The sequence below is a fragment of the Mandrillus leucophaeus genome, unplaced genomic scaffold, assembly GCF_000951045.1.
Source record: "Mandrillus leucophaeus isolate KB7577 unplaced genomic scaffold, Mleu.le_1.0 Scaffold1078, whole genome shotgun sequence".
NCBI classification, from domain to species: domain Eukaryota; kingdom Metazoa; phylum Chordata; class Mammalia; order Primates; family Cercopithecidae; genus Mandrillus; species Mandrillus leucophaeus.
In genome coordinates, this window is record NW_012098965.1 from 828,268 (window position 1) to 853,785 (window position 25,518).

Here is a 25,518-nt window from a genome sequence, read left to right on the forward strand (position 1 = left end):
AGAAAGAAAGAAAGAAAGAAAGAAAGAAAGAAAGAAAGAAAGAAAGAAAGAAAAAAAGAGAAAGAGAGAGAGAGAAAGGAAAGAGAAAATTCTAGAGGAGTTTCTTTTTTAAGTGAGATTTTCATGTCTCTTTTAAGCCTCATGTCCCTTGCATTTCTTACCTTTTGCTATCATTCTGGTGTGATTGTAGCTCTGCAGAGCAATAAGTTCTCAACATATGTTCCACAATTCATGGTTTTTCACAATGGTTCTACTACTAATTTTTTTTTGTCCTATATGCCATTCATGTTCAATTCTCTAGACTTCCATTTTGATGTGTGTCTAATGCCTATATAAAAATACTATAGTAAGAAATATTTAAGGTTTCCTACAGTTGGTATTGTAACTGAACTAGCACATGATTAGAGCCTATCGGGAATTCTAATTAATTGAATTTTTAAGAGGCAGACCCTGAAAGTATAATTTTTTGAAAGTGATTTATTAGACGAGTTTTCAGAAAGAACCCACAGGAAAAGAGGGAAGTGGGGCAGAGAGGAGACAGTAGCCAAGCTCAATACAGTGTCAAGCAAAGTTCCACAGAAGGTAAATTTGACTCAATCCTATAGCTCTGGAGAGAATACAGGTCACACCTAGAGTTGTCTCACAACTAGGGGCATGGGAGCTGGAGAAGTTATATCCTAGAAGCCAGTCAGTTATTGGTTAAGTGCTCCTGGGGGCATGTAAATACCTAGGTACTTTCAGTTCTCTCTTTGCGAAGATAAGTTAGCTATAGCAGCTTGAGCACAGTGTGCAAAAAAGAGATAACATGTACTGGCTCTTAAGGGTGCAAAGTACATAGGAGTCTGGGGCAGAAGAGGAATTACAAGGGATATGAGTCCAGCATTGACATTTTCTGCTACATTACTCCTCTAAGAAAAGTATATCTAAATAAGATACTCCATTTGTCCTATGAAGGGGAAAAAATGCTTGTCCAGTAAGACTTTAATGTTGTCACTGAATTATTTTTCTTTGGAAAAGGTGGAATTCTCTTTACACCCAAACAATTGGGCCACTTAAAATGGAGATCCACTTTTGTAAAGTAACAGATACCTAGGATGCAAGGGGAATGATCCAATTAGGTTTGTGTAAAAGTAATCCTACTTTTGCCATGACTTTTAATGGCAAAAACTGCAATTACTTTTGCACCAACCTAACACAATAGCTGTGAAATCAGTATTCCTTTGGATTATACTTGTAACTTCTACTTCGAGAAAACCTGAAAATGAATCCCAGCTCTACCTCTTTAGCTTTAGGAAAAGTGAGTGAAATTATATGTACATATTATACAGATACAGAGAACTTGGTACTATGTATTGTACAGGTACTGTGAGTCTGCACAATATATGCATATAAGGTAGCTATTTGTCGTAATATTATTACAGTTACCATAATTGTCAAAATGTTCAATTACTTAGGTATTTAGTTACGTACAAAAATGACTTCTGTCTTCACAATCAACATAAAGAACTAAGAGCAGTGGGAAAAATACACTATTTTTACTTGTATTTTGTCTGAATGTTTTAGATTAAAAGCTTTTTCAGTTGGATACTTTGCATGTATTTGTCATAAATCTCAGAGATTTGCTGTCGTAAAAAGATGAAGGATCATGAATTCAGACAAATATTAGAGCTCTATTTTTTCTTTGTAAAAAAAACTTTCTTAGAAAATTTTTATTACACTGGTAATGCATGCTCATTGTAGGAAAATAATGAAAACTAGAAATAAGCAGAGAGCAGAAAATAAAATAAAAGACATTTATATCACAACTACCTATAGATAAAAACTTCACATGCAATACATACAACATACATATTTTTAGTTGAATAAAACCTCATATCCTATAAAATTCACTAGACATTATGAATATCTATGTGAATAAAGTTCCTTCTAGAATTTCATTCTTATTGGTTAGTATGCCATAAAATGAATGAAAAAGAACATCAGTTACCTGAGGTTAATTGTTGCCAAGAATATACCAATTTACTGAAATGTCAACTTAAGTTTGTGGTAAGTGGCAAGGCTTTTTAAAAGGACAAAAACTTAGTATATGATAATTAATTTATTTTGTACTTAAGACAATTCAAAATTCAAGTTTTCACTGTAATTGTATGTTAATTCTGAATATCATAGATGAATCAAACATTGATTTGTAGCACATTTTCTGACAAATATGTTTGAGCGCATGTGATTCCTATCCTTGTACTTTATCCTTGATGTACACAAGAGGATCATAATTTTTTCCAATAAAAATGTGTAAGGCTTCATAAGTTTTCTTGCTTGAAGCTTCTACTGAGACATCCCCAGCTTTCTGCAGTTGTTTACTGCTCAAACTCTCCAAATCTTTATTTGCCAAACACTGCATGTAATTGAATGTGTCTCCCACATTCCTTCTGCTGACTTGAAGAAATTCTGCCTCTTCTTCAAGGTTTACCAATTGACTTTGCCAAATGACTTACTACCATTATTATTATTAATTTGAAATATAATTAGAATAGAATTATTTAAATCATCTAAAAATCTATAAGGGAATGAAAAATGATTTGACAGCAGGAAAGGAGAGATATTAATGTGAACAGACTGGGGATACGTATTACAAATCATTAGTTTAGTAGTGAATATTTTCCTTCTGGAACTTTGCTTGCAGCCTGCCCATTCTTACATTATCCCTTCTAAACCATTAATTTCTAAATTCATCCCTTACTGTTAAACACTTAGTTTCATTTATTATAACATGTGTTTTTGCTCCCTCAAAAATACCCATATTAGACTAAAAATAATAGATATGAGAAAGTAGACTAAATTCATATTCATTAGGTAACTTTATTTACAAATTCTTTATAACAGGTGACAGGATGTGATGTAAATCCATCTTTATTTTATTTTTTTAAAATAGTGTATCAATAAGTACTTTTTTTGAGGATCATACAGCCTATTTACCCATTCATATGGATCTGTTTTATAGTGCTGTTTTCCCCGGATAATTTACCTCACTCATCACACGTCTTCAGTTATCTATTAGTACCACTTTAGTTCTGGAATACTTTACATTTTTGCCTTAGAAACTATAAATATATGTATAAAGCCTGCCTAGTCTTAAATATCATGTTCTCACAAATAATTCCCTCGAGCACTATAATAAATTGACATAATCTTGTTACTATCTCTGCACCCTGTTTCTTTTGTTTTGGTTATTGCAGTTTGCAAGTGTACTTGTTTTTATTATTTGTTTATGGTATGTTTTCCCACTAGTCTGTAAGCAACATAAGGGCAGAGGACATGTCTATTTTATTCACCAGTATTTTCCCTGACCATAGCACAGTGACTTGCATATGGCAGGCACTTAATAAAGTGTTAAATAAATGACTGATTGAGTGAATGGTGAATGATTGCATGATCTGGAAACTAGTCATAATACAACAGATGGATAGAATATTTTTCTTGAGAGTTATTTGTAAGGATGCTCTTCTTTTATTCTGCTGTCATAAAGACTAAACCATCTTCTATTCTAATGAGGTATAACTGTTTAGTCCAGTCCCTGATATTAGTTGGAGAAGGTTGGACGGGAACCCGTTGCCAGGGAAAGTCAAGTACAGCAAATCCCAAGCTATCCTTGAAATCCCGAACTTTCAACAAGAAGATGAAGGCTTTTATGAGTGTATTGCAAGTAACCTTCGAGGAAGAAACCTTGCAAAGGGTCAACTCATTTTTTATGGTGAGCTAATTGAATTTCAAATGTATATAAAATATTTGGTAATGCCCCTCATAATAAATTGTGGAAGTCATTAGCATGTTGTGAAAAAGTGTCATGGGAGAAATAAGGAAGGCATATTTCCAGGTTTAGATGCTTAATACAATGATTAGCGGCTGGGAATGACCACCTTTAAAATACGGTTTTAATTTTAGCATGGTCTATGAATGCTATTGTTTATTATAATTGCCTTAAAAATATCAGCAGTGTCATGTTAAAGCCATAAAAGTTTATAATAAAAGGTAGCATAAACTCCATATATTTCCCATAAAACATTCTGCAGCAGATTATAGCAATCTTGATTCTAATTCTAAGTAGAATTAATAAATGAAGGACAAAATTGATAGGAAAAATATAATACTGCATGGTGGTTTATAATATTTGTTTCTATTTTTCATATTTTGTCTACTCTTAAGTAGGTAATATAAAAATAAGGTGATTATATTATTTAAAATTATGTTTGTCTCAGTTACAAAAAGCTCTCATAAACTTAAGAGAGATGATGAATGCATATATTATCTAAAAGCTGTCTTCGTGTCTTCTTTCACCCAGGATTGAAATTTTCTCTTACTTACGTTAAGTAAACAATAAAATATACCTCAGAATTCTCAAAATGCTGTATACTATTAAAATATCTTTAACTTCTTTGATAAATTTAATATATCTGTATTAGATAATTTTTTAAAAGTATTGATATATGGCCAAAAATACTTTCCTATGTGACATGTTTATAATCAATGATAAAGTAATTGGAGAAAATATGTGTGTATAATAACTAGAAAAATCTAGGATACTGTAATTATCCCATTGGAATGTTGATTGAGTGCCCGTGGGGAGAACATATTGTGTGTCTGTAATATTATTTTCCATTTTCTTTAGAATTTCCAACTTTACCCTGCAATGAAAACTACTATTTTATATATAGAATATAATTTCCTACTCATTATTCTCTTACAGTTTTAGCAAAGCTAGCCAAGAAAAACAATATATTTTTTTCAATAGTACCTACACTTTAAAGGAAAGTCTTTGGAATTTAGTATCCTTTGTAAATAAAATAGGATACAAATGGGAGTTTTAGTAGAATGAAGATATTGAATGCTTTGGCTAGTTTTAAAGAAATATTTTCCATTTTATATATAATAGACAAAGATATAATCAAGAGATGAACCAGAACACAAAGGTATCCATAAACTGGAAATCAATGATAAAGTACTTTTCTCTATACTGATATAGCAAATGTTAGCTTACATAGCAATTTTACAAATATTAATTTATAGAATTCTTAATCTTAAGAAGTAGAAATCTTAAGATTAATCTTAAGAGGTAGAAACGATGTTCAGTGATACTGTAGGCAAAAAAACCTCGAGTTAATTGTGCAGGATCTGACAGATAGTGATTGTCAGATTCAAGATCAGAACCTTGAAAGGTCTTCTGAAACTGGACTCTGCCATAGCATTTCAACATGGTGGTCTAAGTTCATTGTACTATACCTCACCACAACCAAATTAGCCATTTAATGAGCCTGAAATGGTCCTTGTGGGGTAATAATGGATACTTGGTCAATAACATAATCATTATGCTTCTAAGTCATGTATTAATTTACTTTCTGAAGTTCTCTCAAAAGAAAACAGGATTACTGACTCAGTTACCTCAGAATTGAATAACTGAGAAATTCAAGAAAAGAATCTCTCAGTCTCAGTTATATTGCTGTGTTTACGTTATAATTCAGAGCCAAGTAATATTATATATCCATCTATGTTGTATTTTTATAATCTCCAAACAAAATCTCTAAAGTATTATTCATCATAGAAAACAGAACATGTTCAGAGGAGGTAAGTGGCTTTCTATAACCAGTCAACATGGCAGAAAAAATATCTAAAACTCAAACCTCTGTGGTAGACCCAAAATCCTAAGCATCTTCTCCCATGAATTTCCTACCTAGTTGAAAATTTAAAACTTTGCTCTCCAGAATTTTAATCATCCAAAGAATGTGCACATTAAATAAATAAATGTGTTCTAAAGCTACAATTATTGCATTAAGCATAAAATCAAATATATCTGAAACCTTTTTAAGTTATGTGAAATTATGTATGAGCATGCATTTCTTTTCCCAGGTCAAACATATATTAGAACAATTTCTAAACAAATACCTAAGAATCATATAATTTTGTTAATAATACCCAGAAACATGATTCAATTTCATCAATACACCTAGTTCTTCTAAGTTTTACCTTGATTTGTCCCTCAAGGCTGCAGGAAGCATATTCTATAACTGGAAGTTGTCCTGATTTCCACAAGAGATAATCCTAGGCTTAGTTCCCACCACCCAGAGACATAATAATTTCTTTTACTCATTTGTAGGCTCATTGAAGGGTCTTCTGTCTTGGTGAAGGCAGGTTTTTCAGTAGAAAAACTAGAAATCAGACAGACTTGGGTTTCATGTTGTATACAATTTTAAATCCTCTTGGTCCTACTTCTTACCTCAGCCATTGCTACAGTGACCAGTTCAGCACTGTGTTTTGTAGGTGTAACCTGAAAGAGTGTTGTCTCAGGTGCCAAACTACTAAGTACATCTTGTTTTCTGTTCTGGGTTTTCTTTGGCTCCTTCGCGAGTCTACTCAGCATTTAAACATGCACAGTTTGGATGTGCCAGTAGTTTACACCTGTACTACCATTAGATGACCATGGATGGGAACTAAATGATCCCCCTTTATTTTCCTGGGTAGACAGCTCATAAAGACTGCTTTGAAGTTGGCAAAAGATGGAGAAAAATGGATCATGTTGGTGGTCAACTCAATAACTCATCCTTGCATTGACTTTTTTTTCCTTCCCTGTGACTATCTTTTTTTCCTTATACTTTTCCCTTGGCATTGTCAAATAAACATGTGGAACTCAAGCCCTTTACTTAGGCTCTGCTTTTAGGGTTCAAATTTTGGCTTCCCTGTTTTCTACCATGTCATCTTGAACAGGTTACCTAACATCTCTGCAAGAATCCACTGAAAGGTTATAGAGGGAATTAAGTGCAGTTACAAATATAAAGCATCTGGCTTGCCACAGCCTGAGAGTCCAAAGGAAGCATTATATACTTCTATATATCCAAGGATAGAACTAAATAAAGGAGAGGGATTAATTGGCACCTCCAGGAAGTTACCAGTTTATGAAAGAGATATTCATGTGAGAACATTTAATTTCCAACCTGCCTGTTTCCATAAATGATGGTAAAAATAATGCAATCTTACTTTCACATCAATTATGCCAGTTGCTTGTTGCCTTAGTACTATGAAGAACTTTCTCAAATTAAAGAAAATTTGGAAAACTCACACCCAGAATTAAAGTAAGATACTGAACCTGTATAAAACCCCAAATGCTCACATTCCTTGTCAAGAGTTTTATCTAGGAAGAAAGAATACTGGATTATCTTTCTACCAAAATGCAAGGAGGCTCATGTTTGATTTATGCTTCAAGGTATTGAGTTGTAATTGTGTCTGAAATAGATACAGATTTATTACTTTTAGTTTAGAACAAATATAATCACTGAACTTTCAGATTTATTACACAGGTTCAGATTTGATATACGTTTTCTAACTTGACCTATGTTCTAATATTTAGCACGGATTTATTCCTTGGCCCTGTTCTACATTTTGCCCTTTTCCCACAGCTCCCAAGTTGTTACACAGGTGCAGCAAAATGACAGATGACAAACATTTAACTTGAGCCAAATGCCCAAATGATATTTGCAACAGGATTTCTGTCACCCCACATTGAAGCTCCTGCATTTCCCGTCCCTCAAATCATGTGTGTGCAAACCAACTGGACCCAGTTAGCCTGGTCCTTCTGATCTCTATAACCCTTGGAATGTAGCATAATGTCTTGGATAATTGCCTTACCAAACAGTTGCACTTGCCTTTTTGAAACAGCTCCTCCAGAATGGGAACAGAAAATCCAAAATACATACCTCTCTATCTATGACAACTTGCTCTGGAAATGTAAAGCTAGTGGAAAGCCAAACCCTTGGTACACGTGGTTAAAAAATGGTGAACGACTCAACCCAGAGGTAAGCAACTATGTTGATATTAAAAGTTTACCTACTCTGCTAGGTAAATTTTGTTACTAACAGTACTAGTAACTAACAGAAACAGCTAATATTAATGGAGTCTTTAGTGTGTTCCAGGAAAGGATGCATACACTGATTTATTTAATCCTTAAATAAACTTGCAAAGTAACCCATCTTTCAGAAGATAAAAATACGTGTAGACAAGACAAATAACTTTCACAAAATCACACAGTTAGTCAGTAATATATTCACATTTAAATATGATCATCATCGTCATCATCGACACAGATAATTTTTATTGAACTCTCATATGAGCCAAGCCCTGTGTTAAATATTTTTCCATGCATTACTTTATTGCATCATCACCCTGATGAAAACATTATGAGAGAGATACAGTTATTCTTCTTTTATATAGATGAAGAAAATTAGTTCAGAGAGGTTAGGCCACTTGTTTAAGGTCACACAGCAGCTAGTAAATGTTAGAATTAGCATTTTAAACTTTTATTTTGGTCTGATATCAGGACCCAATCTCTTAGTCACTACCCAGTATCTTGCTTTTATGAACACTGACGACTGTCTTTAAACTCCTAGGAAAGTAAATAACAAAGGCAGTTACCCACATTTCTCAATTTAAAGCATACTTTCTTCTACAACACCTAGAAAATGAAAGAGTTGTTTTTTACCTAATACATTATCCAGATAATTGTGTTAATTCTCTATTTTACTTTGCACATGTAGGCATAGCCAGAGACACAAAGAACATCTGTTGTTTGGAAGCTGAATATAACGCTGTTCTTTGTTTCAGCATCAGTGAAAATTTTCTCCTGCATGCCTTTTGCATAGAGCATTCTGTTTCCTCCAGCCTATTTTCCTTTTCCTTGGAGTATGGTAATATATACCTTGAAATGTTTAGTCTTAAGTTATATTTGCACTATTAACTATGTCATTATGTGCACTCGAAATTGTATTTCTATACCCCAAATGGGGTTCTGTAACAGATTTTGGCTGTTCAGGCACACTTTATAGTAGGCTGTAGAAAGGAAGGATTTAGCTACTCCAACTCAGGACTCAACTAGAAAATTATCACATCATCACATTTCAAATGTTTTTGAAACTTTCGGAAAATGGAAAGCCCAGACGATGTTCTAGTCATGATATACATATCTAACATTATTGTTAACCATGTTTTCTGGAATAATTAGGATGGCGGAGTATTCCAAATTATTATGTATACCAAATAACAGAAAGTTAACATACATTTTATGCAAAGTATGTCCATTGTCAAAGAAATGAGATAACATAAAACACACTAGTAACCACTAACATTATCCTAAACATGTTTTCATTTTTTAAACTTAAAAATGCTGCTCAGGATCTAGTAGTGTGTTAATACATCAAAATATCAGATCTCATAGATATACATAAATGTTGTTTAATAACATATCCTGGTTAAGAGAATGCTATATTAACATACTAGCATCTTTATATGCCTTTTCCTTTATTAGGAGAGAATTCAAATAGATAATGGGACGCTCATCATAACGATGCTGAATGTGTCAGATTCTGGTGTCTACCAATGTGCTGCAGAAAACAAATATCAGATAATTTATGCAAATGCTGAATTGAGAGTTTTAGGTAAGTCATTCATTTACAACCAACAAATTCAAAATGACATTTAAACAAGCTGTAATTATACATAATCCCAACCCTTTTTTTTTTTTTTTGTAAATTAGAAATTGCTGTCCCATCAAATAATGGGAAATGTCTAAATTGGCTTTTTAAAAAGTTCAAGGTGGTAATTATTATCCTACTTGGGCAATGCACTGGGGCTTGAGAAGAAAACCCACTATTGGGTGCATCCAAACCAGAGGAAGCTCTTCCAAAGCTGATTCTAGCATGAATTTTTGAGTATAACTCAAAGAATATCTATTGGGAATATTTTCAGCTACAAATTAAAAAGTAATAAAAAAATTACAATTCACAGTGACTAAAAGAGACAGTGATTTATTTTATCTCTTAACAAGAGGGTCATTGGCTGCCAGGTGTGGCACCTCAACTTGACAATGTTATTCTTTACACCTTTCCTTCAAAATCAAAGCCTCATGCTTTCAAGATGGCTGCTCTAGTTACAGAAATCATGTCTATGCTCAAGACAGAAGAAGAGAGAGGTTACAGAACTAATCGCATTTATCTCTTTTATTAGAAAAGCAGAATTTCCCTAGCTTCCACAGCAAACGTTTTTATGTCATTAACTAGAGTTCTGTCACATGACCATCCAAACAACAAGAGGAGGTAGAAAAATAAGCCCCTATAGTGGAAAGTGCTGAGATTAAAGCAATTTGAGAATGATATTTTGGGAAATCCAACCAGTGGTATCTGCCGCAATAAATGACTCATTGATAATTTCCAACCCAAGACTTTCTTAGTGGTAGGAAGAACAAAGGAGATAAAAGAGAGGAAGGATCAAACAACAAGACACAAAATTTTATGAGCTTATGGGTGATGAGTACTCATTCATTTGTTCATTTTTTTCTATCACTACTGTTTGAATGAACATTATTATGTACTGAGCCATACCAAGATGAAGTGATCTTTATCTTCACTCAACCTATAATTTCAAGGAGAAAAAAAGTGTCAGATTTAAAGTGTGGCAATTCTTATGGCTAAGAATTGAGGAGTTGCTATTATGGCACATGACAAGTTGAACATAACTTAAATTGAGGACCTTCCCTTTAAGGTCAGAAGTAAAAATGTGCATCAGTAAGGTGAAGGGCAGAGAAGCAACATCTGAAAAGCCCAGAAGCAAGAAAGTATGGCGTATCTGAAAGAACTTCAGTTCACTTGAGCCTTAGGTTAGAAATGGAGATTGGACACATGGATTCCAACATTCATGAAGTTGGAAAGATTTAGATGCACCCTGATAGCCTAATAATTTCTTGTCCTTATGAACTGGCATTTGTTCAACATTTATTTAGTGGGTAAAAAGCCGACATAGTAATACGGTATTTCCAATTTATTTCAATAGTATTTTTTTGCTAATAGCAATAAAATATTTCTGATTTATATCAGTGTTAACCGCAATAAAATATCAATGAAATAAATCACATTGATATATATATAATATAAATCACATATATATGTGTGTGTATATATATGTGTATACATGTATGTGTGTTTTTCTTCAACATCATATGTTCCATGACTTATATACATACATAATAAATCAGAAACACACACACATATACAGGTATGTGTATACATGTATATATAGGTATACATGTATGTGTATACAGGTATATATGGGTATACGTGTATGTGTATACAGGTATATATATGTGTATGTATGTGTGTTTCTGATTAATCATATATATGCATATGACATATATGATCATTGTTTTGGCTGGAATAGACTTTCCTGGTCAGGATTAAAATTCCTTCTTTGGCCTCTTATGAAACCATCTTAATCCTCTTTATTGCAAATGCTATCAGAAAAGTGACTTTGTCAAACTTGCCTCCTCCCTACCAACTTGCTTTTACTATTGCAATGACCACCAACAAAACAAAAATAAGTTGCATTTATTGAGCCTATACTTTGTGCCAGGCACTATACTATAGTCCCCTGCAACTGTTACATCATTTAATCTCCACACTAACTTCCTAAGGCAATATCTATTGTCATGTTCATTTTACAAACAAAACATAAACTCTAAAATATTAAGTCAATATTTGGTCTGAGAACACCTTGAGCCAAGTAACTTGAAAAGAGGTTACAGCTATAAATATTAGATTCTGTCTAACATAGCGAGTCCCTCCTGGAGTCACTACATATTAACTGAGTAATTAAACAATTTTGTTTTTAATTTTGTTTTTAGCTTCAGCTCCAGATTTCTCCAAAAGTCCAGTTAAAAAAAATTCATTTGTTCAAGTTGGTGGGGATATTGTTATCGAATGCAAACCAAATGCTTTTCCCAGGGCAGCTATCTCTTGGAAAAGAGGAACGGAGACCCTTAGACAAAGCAAAAGGTAAACCAATCTTTATTTTTAAAAATATTCTTAAGTGTTTATAATATAACATCTTCCAAATTTTTAGGTTTTAGTATACGCCTTTCAAAATTTCCTCTTTTATGATAAACTTTCAGTGGTATACCCAGAGATACCAACATTCTTATCATCATAGTAAAATAGTAAAAAACAAAAGGATCTGATAAAATGAAGACCTGTTTGTATAAGTGAGGTGCAATATTTTCAGCGCATGCACGTGTAATAGATAGATTCATAAAAATCTTTTAAGACCTTTTTCTACATTCAGTTTGAAGGCTTTTTCCCGACCCAGCCTGCTGAGAAATCAGTGCGAAGAACATTTCACAAAGGAGAGAGACACTCATTGGCACACACCTGGTGTTGTGGTTTTTAAATAGTCACACAGGTGTTCACCCCATGACAAAATGAATTCACCACATGAAGAAATGTAGAGAGGTTCCTGTAGAGAAAGAAGAGAGATTTCCTTCCATAATGGATGCAGTTGAGAAACCCTAGGTCAGCACTGGCATGTTTTCCAGGAGAGTTTGACACAAAAAAAAAAAAAAAAAAAAACAGCAGGTGTTTTTCTCTACTTGTAATATCTTTTATTCTATTGTACTGTAGAGCTTTGTATACATGAGGTGACTAGATCACAGATGCTGCTCTCTGTTAATGACTCACATGTGTTACTATATAATCAGATATGCTATTAAATCCTAATGTGAACGAGCCATTGTGTTAAAGATATGAAAATAGTTCCTTTAGTTCAAGGAGCTCTTCTTCAGCATCATATGTTCCATGACTTATATGTATACCAGTACAGACAGGTTAAAAAGCCAGGTGAAAGAAAGGACAACTAAAATGTGTTAAAAAATGACAATCGTGAGTCTTGGAAGAAATGACTGTGAAGGACTAGAAAGTGAGTTCCATAACTAAAAGGGAAAGTCACAACTCCAAATTCTGGTTGTCTTGTGGGAAAGTAGAACTAGGTTTGTAGAACTTCCAGTGTTTCAGAGAAAGCTAGAAATCTGCATTCTGGTGTTGAATCTCCCATGCCAGAAAAAAATGCAGGGACATCATTTTATCACTTCTAATCCCAAGATTTCATTTGTGACCAATGAAGAAAGATAACAGGTTAAAACAAACAAAATCAGGGTCTCTGTGATTTGTGTAGAGTCCCTTCATGGTTATAACTGCTGCCTTGAAGAACCTTTCCATTTACAGAATGAAGTGTACACCAGAGAGCCCCATTCTAGGGCATTCTTTCTTTCTTTCTTCTCTACATTTCTTTACATCCCTGGACTAAAGCTTTTCCCAGGACAGGAATTATGTCAAGTTTATCTTTGTATGTCCTGTGCCTTGGCACAGAACCAAAACTTAATAAATATCTGTGGAATAAATGAATGAATCAAAAAGTGTGAATATGTAAGGTGTTGCCAGCTTTACAGAAAGGCTGTTCTTGGGGAAATGCCTCAAGACATAAGAACAGGTGCTTCAGAACTAAGGTGAAAGAAAAGGTGAAAGGAAACCTGTTGTCCGGACTCAGGTTGGGTCTCTTCTGTGTGCATTGCCTGGGAGATTTGCTCCCAACAGATTTAGTTGTGAATTCTTTTTAAATGTTTCTGCATTCATTCCTAAAATCGAATCAAGGTTTGAATACACTGCTGTGGAACAGAAAAACATAAGAGATCCTGCAGTATCAAACACAGCACCTTGTACTGAGGGTCTGGACAAATTGATTAACTGTGACTCATTTAATAAAGTAACTCACCCAAAGAGCAGAATGATGACATTTACCTTCCACAGCCTTTAAAGGTCCAAACGCAAAGTATGTGGGAATGAGAAAGAAAAGGAAGAGGAGAATTTGAGTAAAGCTAAGATAATGAGAAAAAAAAAAAAAAAAAAAAAAAGCTAAGATAATAAGAAAAAAAAGCACGAGGGAAATTGCTTTTTAAAAACTTTTCAGGTTTTTGTTTCATTTTGTTTTGCCCCATATAGAATAAATTTGGGGTCATTTTAACCTCACCACAGTTACTAATAGTCATATCAGTTCAGCATTGTCTCTCTGTGATTAAGGGAATGAACCCTGTGAGTTCTATTTATACATTATTCTTTCATTCTATCCTTTCTTTGCTTTAGGGTTTCACTGCAGGTCTTAACAAAAGAAAACATACACACAAACAAACAATCTCCTGACTGTGCATTCTTAAAAGTTGAAAATAATTGAGCTGTAGCAGAATGTAGTAATTACAGTCACTACATCTCCACCTGGTAGAGATTACACTGAGCAGTAATTTTCAAAGGTCGCACAGTCAACTCCATGAGTCTATGTCCTGCACACTTTCTAGCCTGTCCCTTCTTTTGTTGCCATCTGATCTGACTGGCTTTATTAAGTGCATGGCTTCAAGCTGTTGTTGAGAAACACAGCATCTATGCTTCTGTTTGTGTTGGCCTATTGCTTTTTTTATAGTCTTATCATGGGACTTCCAAACAGATTGAGGTAAAAAATTAGAGTAGTGATAAAAAAGAAAGAAAGAGAGGAAGGAAGGAAGGAAGGAAGGAAGGAAGGAAGGAAGGAAGGAAGGAAGGAAGGAAGGAAGGAAGGAGGGAAAGAAGGAAGGAGCAAGGAATGAAGGAGGGAGGGAAGGAAGGAAGGGAAAGAGGGGGAAAGAAAGAAAGAGAGGAAGCAGGAAGGGCAAGAAGGGGCACTGCTGTTTACTATAGATGTGGTGTGATATACTAGAAAGATTTCAGCCTGCACCCTATTGAGAACATTACTTTGGGCAAGTCATTTGTCTTCTATAGACCTTCATATATAAAATGAATTAGAAGTACTTCATTTTCCTAAAAGAGGAGAGAAATTCAAATGGTTTCTTCAAGCCTGTTCAGGCCCAAGGTTGATTATGTCTTCTACATCTTTGGTCTGAACCATTAGATGGTAGCCAAATTCTTTTTTCCCTGATCAGGATCCCCTCTTCTTTTTCAAGAATGTTGACAGAACAGATCCTAACTCCTAGCAAAGTAGTTACATTTAGATTTCAAATTGTCATGCCTTTAAGAAGATAATATTAAAGAAAGCCTTTGGCGAAGACAATATTAAAATAGCAATTAATTTCACAAAATATGTTTTCTTATATTTGAATACATAAAGAAGTTTATTTGATTGAGTATGTACGTATGAATGTATGTGTGGGTAGATGGGTATTTAGGAATTGGCATCAGATTTCCAAAGCAAACAAAATTAAATATATTAGGAGTCAGGGACAAAGTATTGTGTATAAAGGCTGACTGGGCAATTTATCTTTAGATCTGATTACCAATGCAAGGGTTATTGCATGTGTACACACACTGTTCAATGCTATATTTGAAAGGAGCACTAGAGATACTGTAGCCCATTTTTTGAATTTACAGTGTAAAATCCTAAACTCAAACACAGAACACTGAGCCCAGTACACATATTTTAATGCCACACCGGACAGATTATTTCACTCAAGTAGCTATATATATATATATATATATATATATATATATATATATCACTTCTACCATCTCATACCTCTGTTAAAACATGACACAGTTGTATATATACAAAGAATGAAAGAGTCAGATATAGAAAAAAAGTTCAAAATTTTACAATGATTCCAAGTAGAAATAGTTTCTAGTTCTTGACCTTGGAAATACCTATGCGAGGAAATGCACATTTTTAGTTTCTGTTATAAAACTTCTATATGGTACTGTCTACTTTGAAATTTCATTGTCACTAACTCTTGCAGCCAATAAAGTATAACTACCTAGAGATGGTTGAGAGGGCTCTAAAGAAACCTATTCAGAGTAATCAGACTGAATTGCTGACTTATAAAAAAGGGTGGCAGTATATATATTTTGACAATTTCTTCTAGTCTTACGTGAATTGAAACAGCTTCCATCACACAGCTAGTAAGTGAAGAAGCTTAGATGTGGTGCCAGGTCTTCCATCTCTGTATTCACGTCTTTTCCACTCTATGGATAATGGAGAACACTCTCAGCTCTTCCGTTTTTGAAAGGCTGTTGTCACGTGATTCAACATAATTTGATGGGTTGATAATTCAGATTAAGTAACATTTCTCAATACAGTGAACATATTTCTTATTAGCCTATGTGCCATAATTGAAGTCTTGGCTGTTTTAAGAGTTCTGTTCCTAAAGCAAGTATCTATATTTATAGCAGCCCGTCAGAGGAGAAAAGTATTTCTTGAGCCAAAAATAGGTAGATGGCATTACAGAGTTCGAAGACTGCCTGATTTCCTGCTAGGAATGAATGGTCATGCAGCATCTGTCTCATTCTTTGTAGACCCACCAGTGGTTTAGAAATAGCACTTATATTGAAGAGAAGCAAAAGGCATATTCCTGCAGGAGAACCAGGAAGCACTGGGAATTAGAAAACACGGGTTGTGGTCTCAGATCCATCACTGATAAGTGGCATGACCTTGAGTAAAATTGCTAGACTCCCCTTTTTTTTTTTTTTAGGCCACTGTTTCCTGGATTTATCTTAAGATGAAATAATATGAAAACAACTTTAAGAAATACGAAACACTATATTCATGTAGTGTCTGCTTGCACAGAGATTACATTTTAGAAATCAATAGCAAACTGTAGCCCAGGAGGTTGAAATTGAAAGTTCTATCTTAGTTATAACTTTATATATGTTTTAATGATTTGCTTGGGTGACCAAGTGACTGAGCCAAACATGGCAATTGCTGTGAACTGTCAAAACAGCTAAAATGATTCGGTTGGATGGATTCAGAGTTTACAGAGAGCCCTATCAGCTAGGCTGTAAGCTCCATGAAGGCACCGAGCACCATTCTTTAATTCACCGTTATAGGCCTAGCATCCACCACAAACCTGGAATATAGCACTCATTCAATAAATATTTTCTGTGTTGCTAAATTAATAAAAGTTAAAATTTAATTTGTTTAACTAACTTTAGAGATTTTTCAGCTAAGCCAAAAATTTTAATAATTAATAGACCGATGGTATGATTATTCATTTATTAATTCCTTCATTCATTTTGCAAATATTTGCTGAACACTTATTATAACCTAATTGGGTGCTGGGGATAAAATGTGAAGCCAGATAGCCACATGACATATAACATGCTTCTTGCCCTTTCTTATGATAATGTTTTTCTTTAAAGCTATTTGAAGTCAAAGATATGGGTTAAAGTCCCAATTCTACTTCTTAGTTGATAACTTCTAGCAAGTCCTTTAACTTCACAGGTTCTCAATTGGTTCATTTCAGAGAAAATAGTACTTGTCTCTCTGGTGAGGTTATATGAGACTCAAATAGTGTGTGTGGAAAGACAGGTGAGTTGTACACACACTGCTACATTGGATGTATTTATTGCTGTCATCGTAACTTGTATGCATATCCCAGTTGTGCATGCTTACCTCTGGCAATCAAGGAACAACCATGGAAAATCAGGATGAATACAGATTAAGTTTATCTCTGCAAGGCATTCTCAGGCAACTGAGGGAATCAATTCCACATCTGCTAAGTTTGATTAATCACTTCTTTTTTTTCCTTGTGGATCTACTTAGCAAGTGAACTGACGGAAATCAAAGTCCTAGATTTGTCTCCTTATGCCCAGTGACTGCTGGCTACCTATTCACGAATCACCTCCTGAATTTAATAGGTAATGTTACCCCACAGGAGAGACAGTTCAATGCTGTTCTCTGACAGGCAGCGTTAAATACAATGCCTGAATTACCTGGGGTTTGCTCATAGTGGACATACAAGCTAGCAACAATAAAAACAAAGAGATGGAGAAAAGAAATTTGGTCTTATTACTGGAAGAATAGTATTATACAATTGAATCTGGTCGAGTGCAGTGGCTCATGCCTATAATCCCAGCACTTTGGGAGGCCAAGGTAGAAGGACTGCTTGAGCTCAGGAGTTCGAGACCAGCCTGGGCAACATACTAAGACCATGTCTCTGCAAAAAAAGAAAAAAATGAAATGAGCTGAGACATGGTGGCACAACCCTGTGGTGCCAGCTAATGGTTGAGATGTGGGGGTGTTGAAGTGGGAGAATAACTTGAGCCCAGGATGTTGAGGCTACAGTGAGCCATGATTGTGCCACTGCACTCCAGCCTGGGTAACAGAGGGAGACCCTGTTTCAAAAAACAAACAAACAAAAAAACTGAATCTATAAGTAATTGACAGTATTTTCTCCCATTTTCCTAAAAAACGTCTACTGTACTTTGTCTTGATTTCTTAAAATTAAATAAATTAAATAAAATAAAATTCAGCTAAAAGTCAGAAAAATTCTCGTTAATAATGATGATAACCACTTTAAGCACCTTCTATATGCTAGATGGTGTACCAGGCACTTTACATTTCTCAGAACATTAAAGCACATTTTTTTTTCCTATTCAGATATATTTCTCAGGATCACAGTTGTCACCGATTATATGATTAAATTCATATCATTTTTAACCTAGTAATCTCAAAAAGTTAAATACAAAAGCATTTTAAAATTTACAGAGAATCAAACTAACTCAATTATAGCGATTCTACCCCTTGGCAATTGGTTTCAGAATGTGATCATATTCCCCAGAACTGAAATAAGCAGACAGCTGGACTCTCTGGGAACCAATTCCATTACCTTTACCTACTTACCCCAAGTATATATATTTGCAGACAGGTGTTATCAAATCATGCATTCTGTGTGATTTATCCTATAATAATGCTACTGTTAAAACCTGTGTGGCCCTGGGCACTTGGCAAATGCATGTACCTGGTGGGAAAGAGTGAACCCATTAGGTGAATTGGAGTCTTATTCAATTATTGAACAAGCGGTGCTTCTTCAGTATTTTTGCCTTCAAACCTCAAATTTAGAGCAGATCCACTGCACTTCCACCTGCCTGGCTCCACAATGCCCAGACACCTTCCTCTTGGGCACCCTGTTCCATCGTGTGAGAACTACACAAGGAAGGTGTAAAGATGGTAGGGAACATAGAAAGCGGGAGAAGGAAGCCAAAGGAAGAGAGAAGGAAATGACGGAGAAAGAACAATGAGAGAAAGGAGCAGGAATCCCTGTGACAAGAAAGAAGTTCTAGTTATTGAGCAAGTCACTGGATCTTTCATTTCTTCATGCGTACAAAGGTCCCCTTGGGAAGACTTGTTTGAAAACCGTTCGCATAATGCCTGACACAGAAAAGGAACAGAAAAAAAATTACTTTGTCTTTATTCTTCTCATAGCTATGTCATATAGACAAAGCAGTTCTTCTAGTTACACAGCCATTGCCCAATACTTAGCTACCATCACATTTCCTTATTGGAGGTTTTTCCGATCATCTTATCTTGTGGAGGCACCAACTAATGGGATTCTGGCTGCCTGAATGCAAGACAGCCAGTTATATGATCTTTCCTCCCTGTCTGACACTTCTCTATATATTTTACAATATCTACCTTCTAAATTATTGCTGTTCCTTTTGCTTTTGCCTTTACCCGCAAGTGCTCAGTCTTAATAAAATATCTCCGTTGCACATGCCTTTTCAAGGCAACATTAACCATTATGCAGTAACTGCAAAGCAGGCTTCTCTATCCCTTCCTTCTCCTTGCAGAGCTTTCTAATGGAACAAGCAAATAAACTTAATTTTATTTTGTATCACCAACTACTTAATGTAATAGTGCTTAGTACATCAGGTAGCATGAGTATCAAATAGGCAAATGAACCATATGTTCTCATATTTAAGGAAGACTGACAGTCTGCATAATGCTAGGCTTATTACAATCTCCCTTCTGTGCTGCCTCTCTGTAATAAAATTTTAAATCGTTCGTACTCAACTCCTGAGAGCCTTGTTAAGGTGAGTCTTTCCAAGGGAATACATGTTGAAGATGTCAAGAGCCATCTGATAGTCTTGCCTGTGTCACATGAAGATGTAACAAGCTAAAATCCTGTGTGTGCCCCTGTCAGTCTTGTTTTCATTTTCCCCTCTTGCCATCCAATTCTCCTTTCTTTATCCCCACTGACCTCCACTGGTCTGGGGCACTCACCTTTCACACAGTGCCTGCAGAACCACCCGACTGCAATGGTCTGAAAAAGCTCCGGTTCATTAAAGATATAAATCCTGCCTTTAAATCCAGCCTGGGCCTAAGCCGATGTGTGCTGTTTTACCCCGCTGCCTTGTGTTGGCCTATTACTGCTGTAGTCCCTCTCCTATGTTTTCGTGATGGGTAATGACATCCTGTGGCTTTCAACCAAGGGTAAATAGGAGAAAGCAAAGAAGTTTCACAAACTAAATAACATCTTATAAATTCTTAAACAGTATCTTACAACAGAAAATGGGTAGGCTTCCTGGTAGAGTGGCTGTGAATTCATGGGCTGCTATATCAGTTTCAAATTTGATCATACACCATAAGAATCTTGTGGAAAATGCAGATCCCAGAGCCGTGGCCATGATTTTGATTTAGTAGGTGTGGAATAGGTTAAGGAATCTGAATTTGTATAAGTTCACTCCCTCTGCCTTCAAGAGAGGCTGAAATTGTTGAATACCACCTAGAGGAGCACTGGTTTGGTACATACATATCGGCTGAAATAGAAATGTGCTTCATTTTATCTCTGTTCCACCCCAGAACTTTGCTTCCTATCCTAACAGTTCCGCCGTTCATTCTATTTCACTGTTGAAGAGATGTAAATCCTTAGTTCTCTCACTTTTTGAAAATATGAATATAATTGGCTCTAGAATGGTGTCTACTTACTTTTACCTCTTGCTTCTAATTTCTGAGTGACATTTGTATCTTCAAAATTGTACATAAATATTCAACAGCAATAATTTTATAGACAGAAAAGGTCAATTATTCATGTAATTTATACAAATGACCTTTGTTCTTGGTTTGATTTTTGAGAAATGAAGTGGTTACTTGATATATTTTAAAGTATAATGTCCTTTTATATTTACTTAAAAAGAAAATGGTTGATGACAGATATTTGTTACACCCACACCTTCTAATGCCAGTGAGTGTATTTAAAAAATAAATAAATAAATCATTAGAAAGAGAATTGCTGTCTATGACAATCCAGGTGAAGAAATAAAAGCTGGAGTAACAATGCAGAAGTCAGTCTTGTTAATATCTTCTAAACAAGCAGTGAAGCTGCCAGAGCACTTTTTCTTTTCTTAGCCACTGACTAGAATTTTTCAATTTTATTTTTCTTTTTTTCCATAGTAGAACTTTTAAAATTTTTTTTCAAATTAAATTTATGTAAGAAAACCTTTCATACCACAGATAAAATTGCACTAATCTGGCTAATGTCCTGGAGGGAGAACCAGAACCCCACTCAATGCCCTCGTCATTTCCTCTCACCCTAAAGCTCCATGGTGTGCCCTAGAAATCCCCTAGCTCTCCAGGGAGCATAGTTTGAGGACTACTAATTTGAAGTGACAAATGTGAGTCTCAAATGTGGCTTGTCAAACTATTCATATATTTAGAAGTACAGTGGCAAACCAATTTGACAGGCCTTGTGAAAGATTCTGGGTTTATACATTTGAATGAGTTCAGAGTCTCCTGGGGAAGACAGACAAGTCCACAGCTCCGAGACACTGGGGTATGTGTCACCACTAACACGTGGTGAACGTGAAGAGAGTGAGGGCAATTCACTAACTTGGCTTACAGGAGTCTAGAAAGGCTTCAACAGGTTGGAGGTAACTGAGCTGGCAGTTGAAGAGTGAGTGAAATTTTTTACTGGAAGAGAAAAGTAGGAGGTACAGGCTTATTATGCGACTGTCTTACTCTGTATTTGGTATTCAGACTTGGTGTCATTTCAGAATTTTGGGTACAGATTTCCCTTCCTCAATACAAGACACACTTCTCCCATGAGTCCTCTAAATGCAGTAAAGGAGACTCAAATCATTTTGTGAAGCATCCGAGAATTGACTCTTCAACTACTCAAGGAATGCTTGGATGTACCTAATAACATATATTTTAATTCTGTCTCCAATTAAATTAACCAAATACAGCCAGAAATCTATCATCCCCATATTTAACCCTGAGTTTCACTATATAAGAATAATAATGATGATGATATATCCATTTATATGGTATCCATCAAGGGCAGATAATGTGTTAAGATATTTGATACATCATTTCATTGAATTTTTACAACATACCTATGTGAGGCATTTATTCATATTTTTAGATGAGTAAAACTAAAGCTTAGAGAAGTTAAGTATCATACTGCAACCAGTAAGTGACAGAAAAACATTCAGTTCTGAGAAGATCTGACTCCAAAGCCTTGTATAATCTTAAACATCACACCACAGGATTTTAATTAGATTTCTGGTGAATTATAGTGTCCATCTGTGGAACTAAAGGCAGTCCTTCACAATATACACATTTTTTTGTTTCTTCACAGTTATACTAAAAAAGCTTCTGCAAATATTGATATGCAAGGTAAAGCTCTATCTTTATGTCGCTAAAAGGTATAGAATAAATCAACATGTTGTCCAAATACTGAAAGATGGGAGTCTTATTTATTCACATCAATACAAAAAATATCAGTCCTTTCAGTGGCATAGCATACTGAATACACAATGTTCGAAAGACTGATTGGATTTTTTTATTATTTTTTTATTTTTTTTATTTATTTTTTATTTTTTTGAAACGGAGTCTCGATCTGTTGCCCAGGCTGGAGTGCAGTGGCGCGTTCTCGGCTCACTGTAAGCTCCACCTCCCGGGTTCACGCCATTCTCCTGCCTCAGCCTCCCAAGTTATTGGGACTTACAGGTGTCCGCCACCAGGCCCAGCTAATTTTTTCTGTTTTTTAGTAGAGACGGGGTTTCACCGTGTTAGCCAGGATGGTCTCGACCTCCTGACGTTGTGATCCGCCCGCTTCGGCCTCCCAAAGTGCTGGGATTACAGGCATGAACTACTGCTCCCGGCCGACTGATTGGATTTTTAATGTAACATACAATGTAATTTTTGATGACATGGAGAGATAGATATGCAAATTCAATAAACAGGTATAAAGTCGCTAAGCTCCACAAAGGAATTAAAATAGGTATAAAACTGTATATTATAACTAAGAAGAAAGAATTAAAGTTAACAGACAAAGTGTCATACCCAGTTTGGTCCCCTATCCTCAGCCACTTTTGTAAACCTAATTTTGTAGACTCTGAGGAATGCTATAATTCAGTAGCCAAAGGGAATCCAGGATTGGAAATTCCGCTAGCATCCTTCACTTTCAAAACCGTGTTCAATCTTGATACTCAAGTTTTCAGATACTCATGTCCTGAAATCACCAGATTACAGGGAGCTGGAGTGAAAAGATTAATAATCATTAGTGTTCCAGTCCCGTTCTCTTGCCTTTTTATATGTGAAGGAAGCTGAGAACCTTAAGGTTCAAATTGCTAGTTTAAGATCATCTGACTTGAATCTCATCTGTCTATCCCAAAGTTTTCAGCAGAAACAACTTTACATTTATAAAACTTCAAAGCCCTGAGGAAATCACACAATAGGTTCATAGTCATAAATGTAATAATAGCATAGCCAGAATGTCCTCACAATGTTCAGAATTCTCCATTATGTTCTGCATAACTCTCTCCTCCACTGTATTTTCAATTGGTTCTCCTCTAGTTACTTTGGGAGCATAGTTTTTTGTTTTTGTTTTGTTTTGTTTTGTTTTGTTTTGTTTTAATTTGTTTCTTTAAAGTCCTGCATTCACAAATTTTTGTATCCTTTGCCAACTTCGTACTTTCTCATCTTTTCTTTTGATTTACTTGGGCTGTAAGGCATGTTAGCATATGAATCTGTATTAATTATCTTTTGTGTTTTCTCAGGCATCCCAAAATGCTGCAACGAATGGAGACACTTTATTTTTCCCTTTTTCTACTGAAGAGATAAATATTTCTCTTTGGCCTATTTCACTGGATTAATTTAGTTAGGCTTTCCATCTGACGCTGTTTTATTAATGTTAAATTGTATTTCCTTAACATTTTATGGGAGTCAGCATAGCAACACACTCTGGCATGCCATCAGAATAAAGACACATCATGGAACCAAATAATTACGTTATTTAGCAACTGCTCTTACCTACCATCTCCTAATCTGTGCCATAATTCAGTCACCCTGATTCTGTCTGTGTTGTGTCAGCCACTACAAAGATGACACTTCAATTATTTGTGCATATTAAACAAGGAGACACATTTTGATAAATTTAGAAGTCTGAATATTTGATGCTTGCTTTCTTCTTTGGAGTTTAAGATAGTTGATCCAAAGACTTAAGATTGAATCATTTGTTCACTCCAGTAATTACACACTAGTTGTAAATACAATTACAGACACTAGGAATTCTGAAAAAGTAGAAACTGGCACCAGTAACATTCTCATTTAAATTAAAATGTATTTGAGTCTATTTCTAATATCTAGATAACCCTTCTGAACAACTATTTGCTGATAAAACCCTTTCAGTTAACTACCTAAGACCCTGAATCATCCTTGAAAAATCAGTTAATGAGAAGTATATCCTTAGCTATTTAATGTTAAAAATATGTATTTCTAGATTTTGTTGAGAGTTGCAAAAACAAGTAACATAAAATTACTCAGGTCTATTTCTTTTGTTTGTTTGTTTGTTTGTTTGTTTGTTTGTGGTGGAGTCTCACTCTTTCACCCAGGCTTGAGTTCGGCTCACTGCAACCTCCACCTTCTGGGTTCAAGCAATTTTCATGCATCAGCCTCTGGAATAGCTGGGATTACAGGCGAGCGCCACCACGCCTGGCTAATTTTTGTATTTTGAGTAGAGAAGGGGTTTCACCATGTTGTCCAGGCTGGTCTCGAACTCCTGACCTAGTGATCTGTCCGCTTTGACCTCCCAGGTGTTGGGATTAAAGGTGTGAGCCACCCTGCCTGGCCTATTTCTTTTGTAAGCATCTACTTTCCAGCAAAACATAGCAAATTGGATTTATTTGTTACCTGTTTATGATGTCACTTCATATAGGTTTTCATTTTTGTTTCCTTTTCTTTCCCTCTTCCTGCTGCCCATATAGATTTAATTACACTATGCCTAATATAACTCGATACAGGTGCCCAAAGGAACACTAGTTTTTGCCTGGAGCTAGGACAGCGACTAAAAAAAATACTAGAGGTCTTACTGCAACAATTCTGTGAGTCAGTGAATGTTTAGGAACCAATAAACAGGGTCTATATTGTCATAATAATTAAAAAAATTTTACTCTGGCTTGTATTATACCCTTTAGTTTCATGATCAGAACTGAACAAAAGAATGATTAAGATTTGTTTTATACACCAACTCTTATCCTAGTGATTTGAATGTAGAGTTGACCCTTGGACAATGGGGATTGAACCGTGCAGGTCTATTTATACTTGAGTTGTTTTCATTAAAAGTTATACTGAGTGTGCCTGCCTCTCCAGCCTCTCCTTTCACCTCCTCCAATTCTTTCACCTTTGCCACTCCTAAGACAGTGAGACCAGACCCCTCCTCTTCCTCCTTCTCCTCAGCCTGCTCAATGTCAAGATGATGAAGAACTTTATTATGATTCACTTCCATGTAATAAACTGTAAATATATTTTCTCTTCCTTATGCTTTTGTTAGTAACATGTTATCTTCTCTAGCTGACTTTATTGTAAAAATACATTGTATAATGCATATAACATACAAAACTT

At 35.2% G+C, this 25,518-nt stretch overlaps 1 protein-coding gene across 2 annotated transcripts in view; it reads left to right on the forward strand.

Annotated features, from left to right (window-relative positions):
- CNTN6 (contactin 6) overlaps positions 1-25,518 on the forward strand; it is a 342,993-nt gene that overhangs the window by 262,514 nt on the left and 54,961 nt on the right. For both annotated transcript variants that reach the window (XM_011986118.1, XM_011986129.1), the window contains 4 exons: positions 3,567-3,751; positions 7,705-7,841; positions 9,347-9,476; positions 11,714-11,864. In XM_011986118.1, the coding sequence (XP_011841508.1) occupies positions 3,567-3,751; positions 7,705-7,841; positions 9,347-9,476; positions 11,714-11,864 (603 nt within the window). The remainder of the gene's footprint in view (positions 1-3,566; positions 3,752-7,704; positions 7,842-9,346; positions 9,477-11,713; positions 11,865-25,518) is intronic.